The sequence below is a fragment of the Gopherus evgoodei genome, chromosome 8, assembly GCF_007399415.2.
Source record: "Gopherus evgoodei ecotype Sinaloan lineage chromosome 8, rGopEvg1_v1.p, whole genome shotgun sequence".
Lineage (NCBI taxonomy): Eukaryota > Metazoa > Chordata > Testudines > Testudinidae > Gopherus > Gopherus evgoodei.
The window spans coordinates 29,549,524-29,566,100 of record NC_044329.1 but is presented as its reverse complement, the minus strand read 5'-3'; the positions used below and the strand labels follow the sequence as shown (position 1 = coordinate 29,566,100).

At 40.0% G+C, this 16,577-nt stretch overlaps 1 protein-coding gene across 1 annotated transcript in view; it reads right to left on the bottom strand.

Annotated features, from left to right (window-relative positions):
* WWC1 (WW and C2 domain containing 1) overlaps positions 1-16,577 on the bottom strand; it is a 144,269-nt gene that overhangs the window by 45,969 nt on the left and 81,723 nt on the right. Inside the window, exons 3-8 of the mRNA XM_030574090.1 lie at positions 13,245-13,448; positions 10,838-10,914; positions 9,799-9,878; positions 6,132-6,261; positions 5,521-5,649; positions 3,059-3,132 (exon numbers count right to left, since the gene is read on the bottom strand). Of these exons, the coding sequence (XP_030429950.1) occupies positions 3,059-3,132; positions 5,521-5,649; positions 6,132-6,261; positions 9,799-9,878; positions 10,838-10,914; positions 13,245-13,448 (694 nt within the window). The remainder of the gene's footprint in view (positions 1-3,058; positions 3,133-5,520; positions 5,650-6,131; positions 6,262-9,798; positions 9,879-10,837; positions 10,915-13,244; positions 13,449-16,577) is intronic.

Sequence of the window (16,577 nt, the reverse complement as noted above, 5' to 3'; positions counted from 1 at the left end):
GATTCAGTCACAATGGCTGGTATCTGCTGTCCAATTCCAATCTTGTTTATCCCAATTTGATTAAGGCCTGGTCTACGCTTTAAATTCAGGTGAACATAGCTATGCTGCTCAGGGTCTGAAAATTCCACACTCTGACCAACATCGCCATGCCGACCTAACTCCCAGTGTACATACAGCTAGGATGACAGAAACATTCTTCCATCAACCTAACTACCATTACGTGGGGAAGTGATATTCCCCACAGTGATGGGAAAACCCCTTCCATGGTACACGCTGGCCTACACTAAGGGGTTATGCTGGCAGAGTTATAGCACCATCACTATGCCACTATAGTCCCCATAGTGTAGACATACCCTTAGGCCTGCTCTGCACTACAAAAGTAGGCTGGCACAAGTCACTTTGTATTGACCTTTCCTTCGAGAAGTCCAGCCAGCTAAGGATGAGATTATCACCAGGACCTTGAATCTTTCCAGAAAGGGATGTTAAGAATGTTAGCAGGAGACCTAAAAGTAGTCTGGCCCTTTGGGTTTCAATTAAATTAAATGTTATAACTAAGTTAACATTAAGTAACCCCTATTTCCAGGCCTTCAGTTTTATCTTTCCAGATAAATCTGTTTTATTAAGCTCTGAATGTTTACTCTTCTCACTGGGACTCTCCTGTTTACAGTGGGTCTCTCTACATAGTGCCTGAATCCCTGACTCACTTATGGAAAAGTACTCATTAGCTTACTTGGTTCTTTTGGGAGAGTAATGCTCCACTAGGTCCTGGGGACAGAGACATTCTTATTCTTCTTACAGACTCAGCATAAGGGGCCTTTCTTTTAATTCCACTTTGCCAATCTATGGAGAAGGTAAGAAATACCTGGGGTTGCAAACTTTGTGTAATTTCAAATAGATTTTGAAAGTTGGTTCCAATAATACAGGGACTTCCCTGCAGGTTGGTCTACTGTTATTATTGTCTCACTTTATGATAAGAGGGCTACAAAATAAACCTGGGAATTACCATCCAATCAGCCTTTTAGATGTGGTCTTCAAAATCTATTCCAGATACCTCTTAGGGCTGACAGCTGTAACCTTTTTGCAGCGGACAAGCCAGCTTTAAGAATACAGCTTCTCAGCTATAGTTAATTGTTTCATGCTCTCACATTTGATCTATAAATACTGTTTCCCCCAATGGGGGAATATTTTATGTGGCCTTTACTGATATGTAATTTTCTTTTAAGTCTGTTGACAGAAGCTATTTTAGGGAGAAACTTGCAAGGGCTTGGTAAGGTCTCAGGTTAACTATCTTTTGAGAGCCTTTCTTGGCAAAACAATGGCCAGGGTTAGGATGGGGTGGAAGGACAATCCAACAGATCCTATGTCTATTATAAAGGGTGTGTATCATGGTTTACTGTCCTCCTCTCTTTTTAATTTTTATATTAAATGGTACTGGGCCTATTTGAGGCGAAGCAGTATTTTGCCCCTAAAATTCTGAACTGACCAGTGTCCTGCTATAGGCAGGTACGGTTCTGTTGTCCCAAACGCCTTTGAGTCTGAAATGTCCATTATGGGATTTTGGCACTTTTTATCAGCAGGAATACACAACTATAGATTCGCTGAAAACTAAAATATTTACTTTTGGACATAAACCAAAGTTCCATAAATGGATAATTGATGACCATTATATTGAACAGGGTAAGTCTTTTTCTTATCTGTTTATATGCTTTACATTCAGCTGTGAATGGGATAAATGTATATAGGAAGCTACGGGGAGAGCCTTTTGGTCCATGCAAACAATTTTTTGTTTTTCTAGTGTGCATCGGAGTTATTTAATTGCACAGGCTCTCAGACTGTTCAAAGTTCAAAATTCATAACCTTTCTGCTAAAAAATTATATTATTGAATTATATTATCTCATTAAATTTTATATGTGGAAATTTGGGGATGGAAAGATCATTAGAGAAATGCCAAATAAATTTCTGAGGAGAATACGTCATCTCTTCAATTATCTCCAGATGCTTTACATAGGACAGAGGTGAGTGAATGCTCTGTATCTACCAAAGCGCAATGTCTCTGTTAATTATTAGCTGCAATTTCAGAATATGAATTTACATTGGCTTCCAAGGTCATGTCTGGAGGAACAGCTTAAGTCTAGAACTTCAAAATTTTCAAGATTTTTACAAGTCCAATGTCTGCATTCTTGGGGGTTTCAGGAACTAGGTTTGGTCAGAACTTTAAGAACGTAAGCTTAAGAGGCGTAAGCTTAGAACTGAAGATGTTTGTAAATAATCAGGCATTAATGCAACGCACATGTCTCCCAGGCTCTGGTTTAAAAGTCATCCAGAGATCTGAGAAATATTTGGAAGTTTTGAATACTAAGCTGGGGGGGACTTCATAGCTCTGTTTTCAGACACAGTTGGCTCATTAGGAGGGGAGGTTTAGAGGCATTGAGAGGCACAACAGTATATGCCATCCACGTTACTTTTGTCATTTGAGAACTAGAATGACTTTCCCCAGTTTTGACTCAGAAGCCTTTTGCCTCATTAGCTCAACAATTTGAATATTGGTTATGTAGCAATGATGTTTCAATTATACAGACAATTACTTTATTTACCCAGTTAAGAAAAGACTTATGTGGAATTAATTTTCTTAATAGCCTAAGTGGATCAATTTATTCTTAACTTTTTAAAATTTCATTTTTGTTATACAGGGTGTTTTAAAAGTTAAGTAAGGAGAAGGGTAGAATCTGTGTTTATCTTATGTACTGTGATTATTTAAAAATTTGTGTTTACTCTGTTGAGTGTTCTGGTTAATTACAAAGACACTATCCTAACATTTGATTTGCATTTGCAATTCCATACAGTCTTTATTGTCATTAAAAGCTGGAGTCTTTCAAAGAAACTGTTACTGCATGCTGGCCCCTAAGCACAAAAGATCTTTTAAAGTTTCAGTGAATGCCCCACTCCCCCCACTGAATTGTGCTCTTAATGGTTTTTCCTCTCAATCACAGATATCTGTTTACATTTTGAATTGTACAGTCCGGATGGTAAGCAACAACAGACAAAAACACCAACTACCTTCTCTTTGCTTCTTCATATCGGAGGCGTAATCTGACCTTCTCAGCCAACTGATTATTAGTGCTTGTGATAAACTAGGAAATAAAGTATAACACCAGTGAATTAATAAACAGCTGTTGTGCCTTGAGACATTTTATATTCAAATTGTAATGCTGCTAACTTGTCAATTGAATTAAATTCATAGATTCAAGAGGTGATCAGACTGAAAATTGTTTCCTTTGATTGATTTTTTATGATTATGTGCTTCAGGTGTCTAAAAACTGATATAAGATGCAAGGGTTATCTTGCTCACCAGTTACAGAGTACAGCAGAATCTGACTAATTCACATCTATGATTGGGGCCCAGATTTTTCCCCCTTTGCATTTAAAACTACAGCGGAGGACTTTTTGCAAGGTAATTTTTACTATCTCTGAAATGTTACAATATGTCTTGTGTTGGTCTGCCTTATTTAAACTGAAAAATCTTTAGGGCAAGGAACATAATGGCTATTAGGACTGGGCTGATAGATGCCTTACACAAATAAAACTACAGTAACGAGAACTACTCACTCGAGTGAGGATTTGCAGGATTGGTCACGATGATACCAAACCTGCCATCTGAGCCACATGGGTTGTCCCCGCTGCCCCTATGCAAAGCCCCAGTCAAGGGTGACAACGGTTTGCCTGCGCTGATCCGATTGCCAGATCAGAGCCCAATGTTTGCACAGCATCATGAAAATTTATAATTTTAATACAAGACCATACTACTGCAACCTGCTATTAAATCTTACTAAGAAGTGGCAAGAAGCCACCTTTATGTGCAAAAGTCAAGATGTGTGCATTAGAGGGCTTCTATATATCTTTGAAAGCTAAGGATGTTAATCAACAGACATTGGAAGAATTCACTCCAAGGAATCATTAATTTTAAAGCCCTAAGGATATGCACCTATTCCATAATTCCCATTGACAATAATAGGATCAAGGGTAAAGTACACTCTTGTGGAGAGGGCCAGCACAAGGGTTATGCACCACTTACATGCCATCTATGTTTTTAAGAGGTGCATAAGGCTGCGATTGTCCTCTACACAGGGTTGCATTGTAACATACTGTAACAAAGAGTTGACATTTTTAAAAAACTGGTAACATTACTCATTTACAATTCAAATTCCCAACTAGTAGAAACTAACTTCATGAATGACCTAGGCCTGCAAGTTTGCAATCTTCCTCAAAGCTAAATCCATAGGTAGCCTCAAAACGTTCCCTATGTCATAATGCTTGCCTTATAACTGAAAGGTTAACAGAATATTCCATGCCTCAAGGAAGAAATATTTAGGTGGAGGAAAGGGTGAGATCCACAAAGAGACTTAGGCTTTGCAACACTGAGCATCATAGTGCCTAACTTTTAGGTGCCTGGAAAAAAATAAAAATCACAGGAATAACGCTGGAATCCCCAAAGCCGAGTTAGGTGCCTATAAAATGCATGGGGAGAGACAGAGGCCTTAGAATGTGATCCACAAAAGCCAACCTGCCAGGCAGGGAGCTGCCAAAGCTAGCCAATGGGAGATGCCAATCAGAGGGATATATGTTAAGTCCTGCACGGTTCACAGATATAGGCACCTAAGTCTAGACTGTAGGGAGACGCTCATCTCCGCTTGAGATCCACAAATCGGAACCCACCTCCTCGAGTCACGGGGTTTAGACACTTCAGCTGCTTCTTGCAGCACATGAACTGGCCAGAGGTGGAGGAGGAGCAGCTGCTGCTGCCACCCACCTTATAACTTTTAGCTCAGTGGTTAGAGCACTCCTCTGGGACTTGGGAGACCCAGGTTCAGCAGGGGAGAAAGGTTGGAAAGCCCAGCTCAAATCCTCTCAGGAGGATGCTCTAACTCCTGAGCTATGTGATATTCTGATGGGGGGGGCTCCCTCAGTCTCTTCTACTGAAGCTGCTCCACTGTGGTAGAATAATGAGAATGACTGGAGAGGGGGACCAGACCCAAGGTCTCCCACCTCCTAGGTGGGTGCACTAATCACTGAATTATAGAGACACTCTCCCACACTCAGGCCCAATGACTATTAGGCAGGGAGGAAGAAGAGAGAGAGAGAAATCTCTGTAGTCCAGTGGTAAGGGCCCCCACTTGGGAGGTGGGAGACCACTACTCAAATCATCTTTCCCCTGCTGGCAGAGAGGGGACAATTGAACCTGGGTCTCCCACCTCCCAGGCAAGTGCTCTAACCACTAGGCTAAAAGTTATAAGTTGGGCAGGTGCCAGCACTGCTACTACCTGCTCCATTTTGAGTGGACTTGCCGTAAGACTTACATTAACAGATCAAATGAAACTTCAGTGAAAACCACACTGATGTTGAAACTCTGAAGGCTCATCAATTAATAGTTATTTGCCCTAGCGTGAAAACTTGCAATATGGCAACATTGATCCAGTGCAGAGGAATAATTTTTGCATTTGTTTGTGTAACATGTTACTCACATTTCCTGAAACATCTGTTTGGGAGCTAACATCCAGATACTGTGGAGGTAATAAGGATGCATTGCTGTCCCACAGGTCTGACTGCGATCCTCTGTCAGTCACAAAGCCATCCTTTAACCTGGCTAAGCTCTAAAACAAGAATTCACAAAGTCATCTCTTTTCTTGTTAGAAAAAATATCACCAGCTGCACAACATCATTACATTGAATGAGATATTTAAGCTTGACTAAAAATCAGTGACCCTTCTTTGATAAAAAGTTCCTTAGTAGGAACATGCATCTTAGAGCAAGCTTTTCTTTGATGTTCTTGCTCTCATTTTAGAGACCTGGGGATGATAAAGTGATTTAATTTAAGCCAATGTCACATCATACCATCTTTGAGTTTGTGATCAATAAATAAAACCAAAAGGATGACTGTTCCACTCCAAACGTGACGTTGAGTCATTTTATATTAACTTCTAAACTAATAATTATATTCTTTAAAATAAAAGATTTAGTCTGCCCTAGATATTGTGAACATTTCTAGTTACATAAGATCAACTTTGCAAGAGTGTTTCAAGGCAATGCCTTGTCCTTTCCATCAATAGCTCATTATTTAAAATTATTTCAGTACCTGAATGAGATCTTGTTTTTCCTTCTCTCCTGAAGTGATTGCTTTCTTGATAGCTTTCATTTCACTTAATATGGCTTGTGCTTCATCAAGTTTGTATCCACCTTGAGTATCAGACATTTTCATATCAATTCTGCATGAAAAGTTACAAAATAAAAAGAGGAAAGAGACTTAAAACACTCAAGATATGCCCAAAATAATTTAGGCATGTGACGCTGTAGTTCAAGTTTATTAAAGAAATTTTAGGTGAACGCGTTTCAAATGCTAAAACACATGCAACTTTCTGTGTCCACTTTCAAGCATGTAAACATTCTTAATCATGGGCTGTCCTCACCCATAAGAAGGAGAGAACAGAGTTAGTGAATGATCATGGTTCTTTCCCCCTTTTGAATAAGTTACTTCATGATATGCAGTTATATTAGCCTTGAGAATTCCACTATTTTGAAGCTAAGAAGGGCTACTTTAATGCCATCCCTTTGGTTTTTGACATGCCCACAATGAGAAACAAGTGCAGTGAAATAAAATTCCTACTATTGCCAACATTATATGTTGGGAGTCAAATTCCAATGGAATTACTCCAAGCTGATGTCCATATAACAAGAGCAGAATCTGGACCATAGACACTTTTACCTGTCTTCCTTCATGTGTTTGGAAATGTCAAAAGAACTAACTTATTGAATATGTCTCTCCTATCTCTGTGATAAGTTACAGCTTGACACTGCAAACACTGTTTGGAATGCTCACCATACTCAATTGTCCTATTCACAATGTAATAAGCATTTTCAGAATTAGAGAGTCCAAAAGTCATGTTCCAGAAAGCACCTGGATCAGCTGAAAAGTTAAGATGAATCTTCAGATCTGGTGTTTTCAGATGTCTCAAAATTGTAGAACATTACAAGGATTTCTCCACATGGACAATGGCAGGATCTGTCTAAATTTGTATTCAGAATGGTACAAGGGAGACACTTTTGGCATGAGTTTTATAGAATATGCCCTTAATTAGTTTCCAGGTACTGGGCATATTGCTACTTTGATATCTTCAGGATGAAGGAGCTCCTGTAGTTTTCTATATCACTTATGTTAGTAGAAAATAAAACAATGTATTATACAATGTACATTACAAAAACATGTAAGTAAACTTGTATAACCCAAGGAATATGGTATTCCTGAATGACAAATAAATCTGAAAATTGCAACCTAAAGTGTCACCTCAGTGCTCCAAAGTTAGAGTATCAGACACATTTTTGCAGCAAAATGAGGCTAGTGTCACTTCAGTGTGAGTACAAAATTAAAACATACGAACCCCCCTCACAGTACTCTCTTCTCGATTCTAGTATAAGAGCTTTGTACTTCCGAGGACTAAGCAGGACCACCACAGATAGGGGGAGAGTAAGAGGAAGTATTTGCCTAGAACAGGGATCGGCAACCTTTGGAACGCAGCCCATCAAGGAAATGCACTGGCGGTTTGCCGTTCCAGGCCAACGGGGGCTGCAGGAAGCGGTGTGGGTCGAGGGATGTGCTGGCCACCACTTCTCGCAGCCCCCGTTGGCCTGGAACAGTGAACTGCGGCCAGTGGGAGCTGCGATCGGCCAAACCTGCGGACGCTGCAGGTAAACAGACCATCCCGGCCCTGGATGTCCCTGACAACACCAACAGATTTCCCTGACAGGCCGCATGCCAAAGGTTGCCAATCTCTGGCCTAGAAGTATTGCTGTTGTTACTACTTCAAACAGCAGCAGGCAGAGATCTGCAGACTGCAGGGAGGTTATGGGGATATTTGCACAGATCTACCACAGGGTGAGTTATGCTTAATATATTTGTACAGGATTGATTGATGTACTCCAACATTTTAAAACCGGTTAAGATGTAAGTACCACTTAGGCATTAATAGACACAAATATTGTACACAGAGATCTTCAAGCCACAACTAGTACCCACTCCACCTCTCTGCCCAAAGTGACAATTACAGATTCCACAACCCATCGAAAGCTAATAATCCATTTTAGGTTTCCTGATGATACAGGGCCTGCATTTCGGTAGGGCTTCAGCATGGTTTCTGCTAGTCCTGGCACTTTTGGCATGCTAGCACCCGAGTGCAAGCATGGAACATGGGATTTGCATACACAAATGTCATCATCCGAACACATTGTTAGAATATACCACTTACACTAGTAGGTGCAATGTAAAAGGTATATACAAGAGTAAGCCAAGACTGAGATCTGAGAGTTATGCCCAGAGGTCTTTGACATCTGCAAAAGGTAGACGAATCTATGCAACAGGAATTCCTTTTCTTCTTCCTCCTTAGTGGTGCCCTAGCACAGATTTTTCTCTCGATACTGCCCTCTCTTGAAAAACATGAACTCCGACAAATTTAGGAGTCTTCCTATACACTACCAGAAAACAGACATCAAACTCCATGAAGTTAATATATCCCTTCCTTCAAAGTGTTATTAACCAAATCCTCTTGGTTAATGACAGGCAAAGTGAATCTTTGCACATTTTCCCTGCTTCCACATTGGAGATCTTCCTTCAGTAAACAGGATAATTTTATTTTCATAGACTATCAGGGTTGGAAGGGACCTCAGAAGGTCATCTAGTCCAACCACCTGCTCAAAGCAGGACCAATCCCCAGACAGATTTTTGCCACAGATCCCTAAATGGCCGCTTAAAAGACTGAACTCACAACCCTGGATTTAGCAGGCCAATGCTCAAACCACTGAGCTATTCCTCCCCCAGTTCTCCTTGAATTCATCATAGTAGGAGAAAGATTGGTGGGTTTAAATTTAAGAAGCCTCTGATAAAAGCTGTGAAAAAGTCATTTTGTTCTGTGTTTGTGCAGCACCTAGAACAACAGGGTCCTGGTCCATCAGTAGGGGTTCTAGGATGCATGGTAATATAAATTAATACTCCTCAGAGACGTGACATATATCTGAAACCAATATAGTAGTGGCTAAGCAACTGGTTTGTAAATTACAGAGGAAAGACTTCCTACTAATTTGTATGGAAACCAGTTTCGATATGTTCTGCATTTTAAACAAGGCACAGACGTCATGTTGAAGTGGTGTATTCTCTTCAACAGAAGTAGGCTGAACAACTTGACAGCTGGTCTTTCCCTCCTCCCAAGGGAATTCTACTGAGAGGAGCTGGCACATCTATGAATTTGTAAGTGGTAAAAATTAACCACCTACACTATATGTCTCATTATTTAAGAAATGCCAACTGTTATTCCTACACTGGTAAGCATCAGGGTCCTTGTCTTTTTACAGCTTTTTTTCAATGCCCCTAAAAACAATGATCCCTTGAATCAAGACTCTAGGCCCTACCATGACATCAGTGTTAAGCAGTACTAGATACAATGGCCAGTACTGTACTTTAAATGATGACATAATGTGGCCTCATGACATTGTTGGAAGTGCTTTTTGGAGTTAAGTCCGTTTGTACTTGCTCACATTTGCTACACTAGCACTTACATGCGCAAGTGACAGATTCTAGTATGTGCTGTGTGTACTGCTTTTCGAGTCTGTCAGTTGTGTGCCCAGATGTTAGCACCCTAGGAGCATACACAGGCAGAGAAAAGGCTTGCATTATTCAAGCAGCTAAAGAACTGGGGAGAGGGAGTGGGAAGGGAAAGAACTTTTTACCAGAAAATAAGATTGTGCATTAAACTTACTTCTTTAGTGTGTGGAAGCCATGCTCTTTGTATTGCAGTTCTTGCTTCATATGAGCCACTTCTCTCTTCAATTTATTAACCTGTAGTAATTGGAAGAGCAAAGTGTTACATTTTCAGACTAATACATCCATTAAGATTAAAGGCACGGTATTATCCACACAATGCTTAATCAGGATGGGCACTTCAGGCTGAATCTCCTAGAATACCAATTTAGCACAACAGTGAATAGCCACAACTACTGTTTCATCTGGACAGTATTATAAAATCACCCTTTAGTGGAGATCTATTCATCCAGTTCCTAGAAGTTATGTGGCATCAAGTTAGGTGCAAGAGATGTGAAATTCTTAACTCTTAAATATACAAGTTGACATATAAAGATTCAAAAGAGGCAAATATTGAATGCAATAAATGTCATTTTTATTCAATGTTTAATGTCTTTACTGACTTTTAAAAAATGGTTAAATAATAAAACAGCTGCTTAATTGCAATAATATAAGCCACCGACTGGGCTGTCCCAGTTACGAGATTTCATTGTACAACTAACACAGTGGGAAGATAATGCAAATTGTAAATACATGGACCCTGTAGTTTTCTCTATTGTGCTCCTCCATAGACGCCTGTCTCACCTGCTTTAGATTGGGAACAAAAATGACCAGAAGTAAAGTCTCCATGAGAAAGAAACAGCACTCTAACAGTCTGCACTGAACTGAACACAAAATAGCTACTCATTTCTGGAGACCATTCCTAAGTATTTGAAATTGCAGTACAAAGTCACCACCTAGTTAAATATCTGATAATATCTATTGCAAAATATGCTCTATCAGCTTTCAGGCAAGCTCAAAGCCTTCAACAAAAATGTGTTATAGTTGAACTTTGGGACACTGACTTCAGAAAAACTTTCTGATAAATTATATTCTAGATTAAGGGCAGCAGCATTAGTTCACTCAGCTGCCCTGGCATCTCCTTTAATATTTATCATGAGGTTTTGAAGCTTCTTAAGATCATTAGCAGAAAGCAAAGGTCCATTTGTACTTCTTACCCTGGATTTTGTAGTAGCAATTTCAGCTTTAAGAATCTCCGGGTCATATTTAGAACTAGACGATGAGCCAGAGTGCACTGGAATGAAGAGAATATGTTGAATTAAGAATTCTATTTTACGATAGCGTGAGCTTTACAACACATCACGCAAATCTGAAAGGACTCCAGTACTATACACACAACCTGAAGATTCAATATTTATTCTCTGAGCCCTAATGCTCTCTCCTGAGGAGACCAATTTATTTGTTTTCATCTTCTTTGCTTCACTTCATGCTCCAACTCTCTCTCCACAAGACTTTCCCCAGCTCTCTCCCACCTCAAGATCCTCTTCTCCCCACTATGCTAGTTCTGCACCTTTTCTTCCAGTTGACAGCACCCAGTAGCATGGTCAAATAATCAAAATGGGAATGCATGCCAGAGAAAGTTGGAGATGCTGATCATGCTCCATCTGTAAGTCCTGATCTGGCACCAGTTCCTAGCAATCAAAATCCCTCCCTTCTACTTGGCACAGTGCCCAAACACTAGGTCCATGCCCAGTTGTTTGGTCTCCTGCAATACCAAATCCATTAACAAAAATAAAACACTCAAACCACACTCCGTAGGCAGTTGGGAGGAGTCGGGGGAGAGAGATTACATGTAGGATTTCAATTTTAAAATAGGGTTTTCTTGTAAAATAATCCATCAAATACACAACACAACAAGAAAACTGAAGAATGCACTACAGCCTTCTGAAAGGCCTGAGAATGTGGCAGACCATAGGATGTGCCTCACTGGATTAGACCAATGTTCCATCAAGTGCAGCATCCTGTCTTCTTCATCAGTGGACAAAACCCATATGCTTCAGAAGGCACAGCACTGCACAACTGGGAGCTATTTTAGGGGGTGGCTAGGGACAAGGAAACAGTTTTTTGATCTGTGCAATGATCCATTTATGCCCTGTAGTAAGAAACTGTAGTTTTGTTTTCAGAGACATTGGCAGGATGCTAACAGAACCCTCCAGTGTGAGCATACAGTTTTATAGTTCACAGAGTCATGAGTAATATACAACAGAAGTGAATGGGATTTAGAGACACGGAAAAGCTTCAGGAAGAGACTGAAATGTCTGGGGCTGTTTACTTTAGAGATGACACAGGGGACATAATGGCATACAAGCTGGAATAGTGGCATAGCAAAGTTAGATTGGGCACTTCTATTTATCCTCCTAGTGGAGATGAACATTTCAATGAAACTGAAAGGTAGCAAAATTTAAATTGCTTAACCACCTTTTAATGTAATCTGAATTAGCCTATAGAACACATTGACACAAGATATAATTGAGGAAAATTGCTCAGCAGGATTTTAAAAAGTTTGGTCATTTATATGGATAATGAGAACATCTAGAGCATGCGGCTCTCTCAGGGTAATCCTCTGGTGGGCCATCAGACAGTTTGTTTACATTTGCATGGCCACTCACAGCTCCCAGTGGCTGCTGGAAGAGGTGCGGTCTGGCCCAGTACTCTCACAGATGGACCCAGAGAACAGTAGGAAGTGGGATGAAAGGAGAAGAGAAAATAGGCAGTGTGAGTGGACAGGAAGAAGTGGCTGGAAGACCAGTTATACAGAAAGTGAAAACAGGGAATCTTCATAAAATTGACTGCTCAGTTACAAAGCAGGAGATAACACTCTAGTCATCATACAGTTGACACATCTGTGAAATAAGATGAACATTTGAATCATTACTAGCTATTGACAATTGTTTCAAGGCCAGAGTTTCAGAAGCAGTCCTTGATTTTTCCTAACTTGAAACATCACATGTAGAATTTTTGCTTGATGCGGACCAGAAACAGCTAGCTCTACACTACTGCTCATCCAGCCCCATTGTAAGGAGTGCATGTGAATGGATTTGCTTGTCAAGTACAATTACACAGCACCTAGGGAACTGCTATGAATGTGAGCACCAAACCATTCCTTGACAGCCCCAGGTTCTAGAGGAGCACAGAGGTGGCAGATAGGCACATCTGACCATGTCCCTTTACCCTCCCACCACACACTGGCAGGCACAGCTGGGGATCCAGCATTAATTACATTTGGCTAATCCCCATACTGATCATTTGCACACCTGAGGCACTGGTGTCTCTCCTCTTCCGCAATGATTTAGTAGACTGTGATGCAGAGAGATTTCATATAAAGGGACTGCAATACTTTTATAAAATAAATGCTAAAAATAGAAAATGTTTTGAAGACAGATAAGCCAGAGAGAACAGGCAAGATACTGCCCTTATTGTAACAGGTCTGCCCTATCAGGAGCCAACTGCAAAGAGTTAACTTTACTCTAAAACAAGTTACAAAACCAGACAGTTTTATTACAAATTGTTTTCCTGGTTCTATCATGATGCTGTTTCCCACTTGCTAGACAGTTTAATACTTACAGCTGATCTGAGAGCCCAGTTTGTGTTCCCAAACATCATGTAGCTGCCTGTATTCCTGCTGGGCCAATTCAAGTCTCTGCTGTTTCACCTGGTAGATCTCTTTCTGAGCAGCGATTGCCTCTTGGGCCAGTATCAGATAGTCCTTCAGCATATGTTCCTGCTCCCGCCGCCATTGCACACGAGGGTCCTCTATCTGTGTGGATTCTTAGCATAGATAAAAGCCCTTACTCAAAAGATGGACAGGATAATATCACTCAAGAGAAAATAAAGACACAGAGAGAAAAAGTGTGTCTAGCATTACCTCCCCTCACTTATGTCAGTATTTAGAATGTAACTTACTAATAATTTTTGTCTGTTAAGTGTCTAGCAATCTGCTGATCTAAAATGAAATTGGTTGTGTTGAATTACTGTATAAAAATGATAAATGATAAAATAATAAGTGCTAGTTTCAGCAACAGATTCAAGTAATACAAAACGTTATTGTGGAACAATTTCTATTCTTATTAATTTTTTTTTTTTAGAGAAAGGCCAAAAAAATATTGAGGGCTTGAGACTCTTCACAGATGTGTTCTATTGGGGGCCACCATCTGTTCTAAATATATAATTTATAAATGCCACTTCACTAACCAAGAATTTTAAGGAAAGCATTGTTACAGATACAACACTATCCATGTGACTTCCCTATAATCATAGCAACAAAGACTACAAAATAAAATGTTTCGCAGTGAAGAAGGACTAAGTCTGTAGTGGGGAATCAATATTTTCATCAGATTCTAAAAGAATATTACAAATACAGAATAATTAAGTCACTTAATGTAGCCAGGTGCATCCCTTTAAAGCCTGGTCCACACTTCAAACCTAGGTCAACTTTGCTACGAATATTCAGGGGTGTAAAAAATCCACACCCTGAGCATTGTAGCTATACCAACCTAGTCTTCAATGTAGAGGCAGCAACTGCCTCCATCAACCTAGCTACCACTGTTCAAGGAAGTGTAGTTCCTACAACAACTGAAAAAAACCTTCCATGGCCGTAGTCTACATCTATACCATGGCATTGTAGAAGTCGCGTCAATACTATAAAAATGGCCTAATTATGTTGTATCATTAGTGCCTTGAGAAAGGACTAAACTTCTATTTTCCACATTTAAAAGATGTACAGCATCATCATTCTACTCATTTTAAGACAAAGGAGCAAGGGGAAGAACTGTTATAAGGAAAACCATTTTTACTAATGGAACTGTCGCTATCCTGGATAGTTTAATGGACTTTGTGGCCTCCATTATTCCAATACAATGAATTCACAGCCTTCTGGGGTTTCTATGAAGAAAAGTCACATAAGAGTCACATACGTTGCCACTCTTAATACATATTATATTTTAATTCTATTACTTCATGTTGGTGGTGGGAGCAGGTGTTTCAAAAATGTCTCTCTTTCTCTCAGCTCTACTGTATGTGCCAATTTGAAATGCAAAAACAGGAGCTGCCATTATTCAGCTGACTTTAAATGCTCTAGGATGCCTGAACTGATCATGCTTGAATGAGGATGTCTAGTTACCAAGAATTGAATAATTAATAAAAAGGGCCTGGTTGAAACCATCTGTGGGACACTCATCTGCATATTTTAAGAGTTTCTTTAAATATTCAGTAGAAACTGCCAGAGCTGAAGCTCTGAAGAGGTCTAAAGTCAGCCAGAATATTATCTTCATGGTTGGAAGACACAGGATCAAAAGAAGCACACACGTTTTGATAAAAACCCTAGACATCTCTCTAAATACTTACAGCAGTTTAACCAAGGCCTCAATGCTGTTGGCATTACACTACAAAGGGGACACAATTTTGCTGGGGAAAAGCCTTCTAACACAGAATATTCCTCCAGTAATGTATTTTTAAATAAGTGCTTGCTGTGCATGTGTAGCTGATGATGTGCGGCATACAGTTTAGACACGGCAGTTTAAAGAAGTGAAAGTAATGCGATAACTGGCACAGCCTGAACATACAGGTTACAAAAACAATACAAAACAGAATCCCAAGAGATGGAGCAGTCTAGTTTAGACACAGCCTTTAATATTTAATTTAATATTGCTACTATTAGAATAGGCAAGATGTGAGCTGCTGTGGTTCTGAAAAGCTGTTTTAAAATCACTTCAAAAACCGGTGGCTAGTTTCTGCTATCTGAGGCCTGTCATCCATTCAAGGTGTGGGTGAGGCCATACACTGTTCCAGCAGGACACCAAAGCTGCTGGTGTTCCGGGTAACCTTAGTGTAGGGACAGGGAGAGGAGCAGTATCTGGAATGCACAGCATCATACAAGCAAGAAGAATTTGAAAATCCAAGTGGATTTAGCTTCCAGCTAAATTTTAGCAATTCAAAACCACTCTGATTCTCAGTGAACCACTCAGCTCTTCCTGTCTGGAAAATTCACTTTGCTTTGTGTCAAAAGCCAGAAGGGCCATCTCTTCAGCAGAACACCCCAAGGAAACTGTATGAAACTTCCCATGCATGTGACTTGCCCAAGATCATGTAGCAGGTCAGCATTGGAACCAGGATTAGAAACCACAGTCTCCTGATTCTTAATTCCATGCTTAATACATTAAGTCAGAATGCCTCTGAGGAATACTATTTAACCTTAGAATCTTGGAATCCAAGTCAGTAAGCTGGGGATAATTTACCTGCCCATAGCTACAACCTCTAATTGTATATTTTCAGAGACTACTTGTTCTAAACATAATGCCCCCATTTTGCATTTGGGGAACTGAGATACCACCACAATTCAGAAGTGTTAATTTGAGAGAAAGCAGCTGATTTTTCAAACATCAAAATTACGTTTGTTCCAAGTTTCATGAAACACATTATGAACTTCTAAAAAATTGGCAAAAATCTTTTTTTAAATGTGACAGCTGACAGGAATTCCCTTTGTGCTGTTTAAAAAACAGTTTTGGTTCTTCCCTAGCCCTCTTTAACATATCTATACTGCATTTTTCAATGCAGTTCTTAATCAAGTGACATTTTGCAGATGTGAGCATGTGAAGTGAGGCTGAATTAAAAAGTTAGCTTTCTCATAAGTAGTGTTAATACTGCCAAGGATTGCAAGGTGATTTCACCTACCCAAGAAAGAGAACAGTGTAGTTATCTCCTTTTTGCAGATCGGTAAACTGAGGCACAGGCAATGTGACTTTGCTATTAACTTGCTGCATTACCATGAAAAAGCTGGAGACTGAAAACCCAGGAGTTCTGTGCAATCCTGTGCATTAACCCAAAACCACCTTGCCCCCTAGTTTTCTGTTCACATATACTCACCTTTCTCCTCACCATGGTCTCCAGTCCACTACCTTG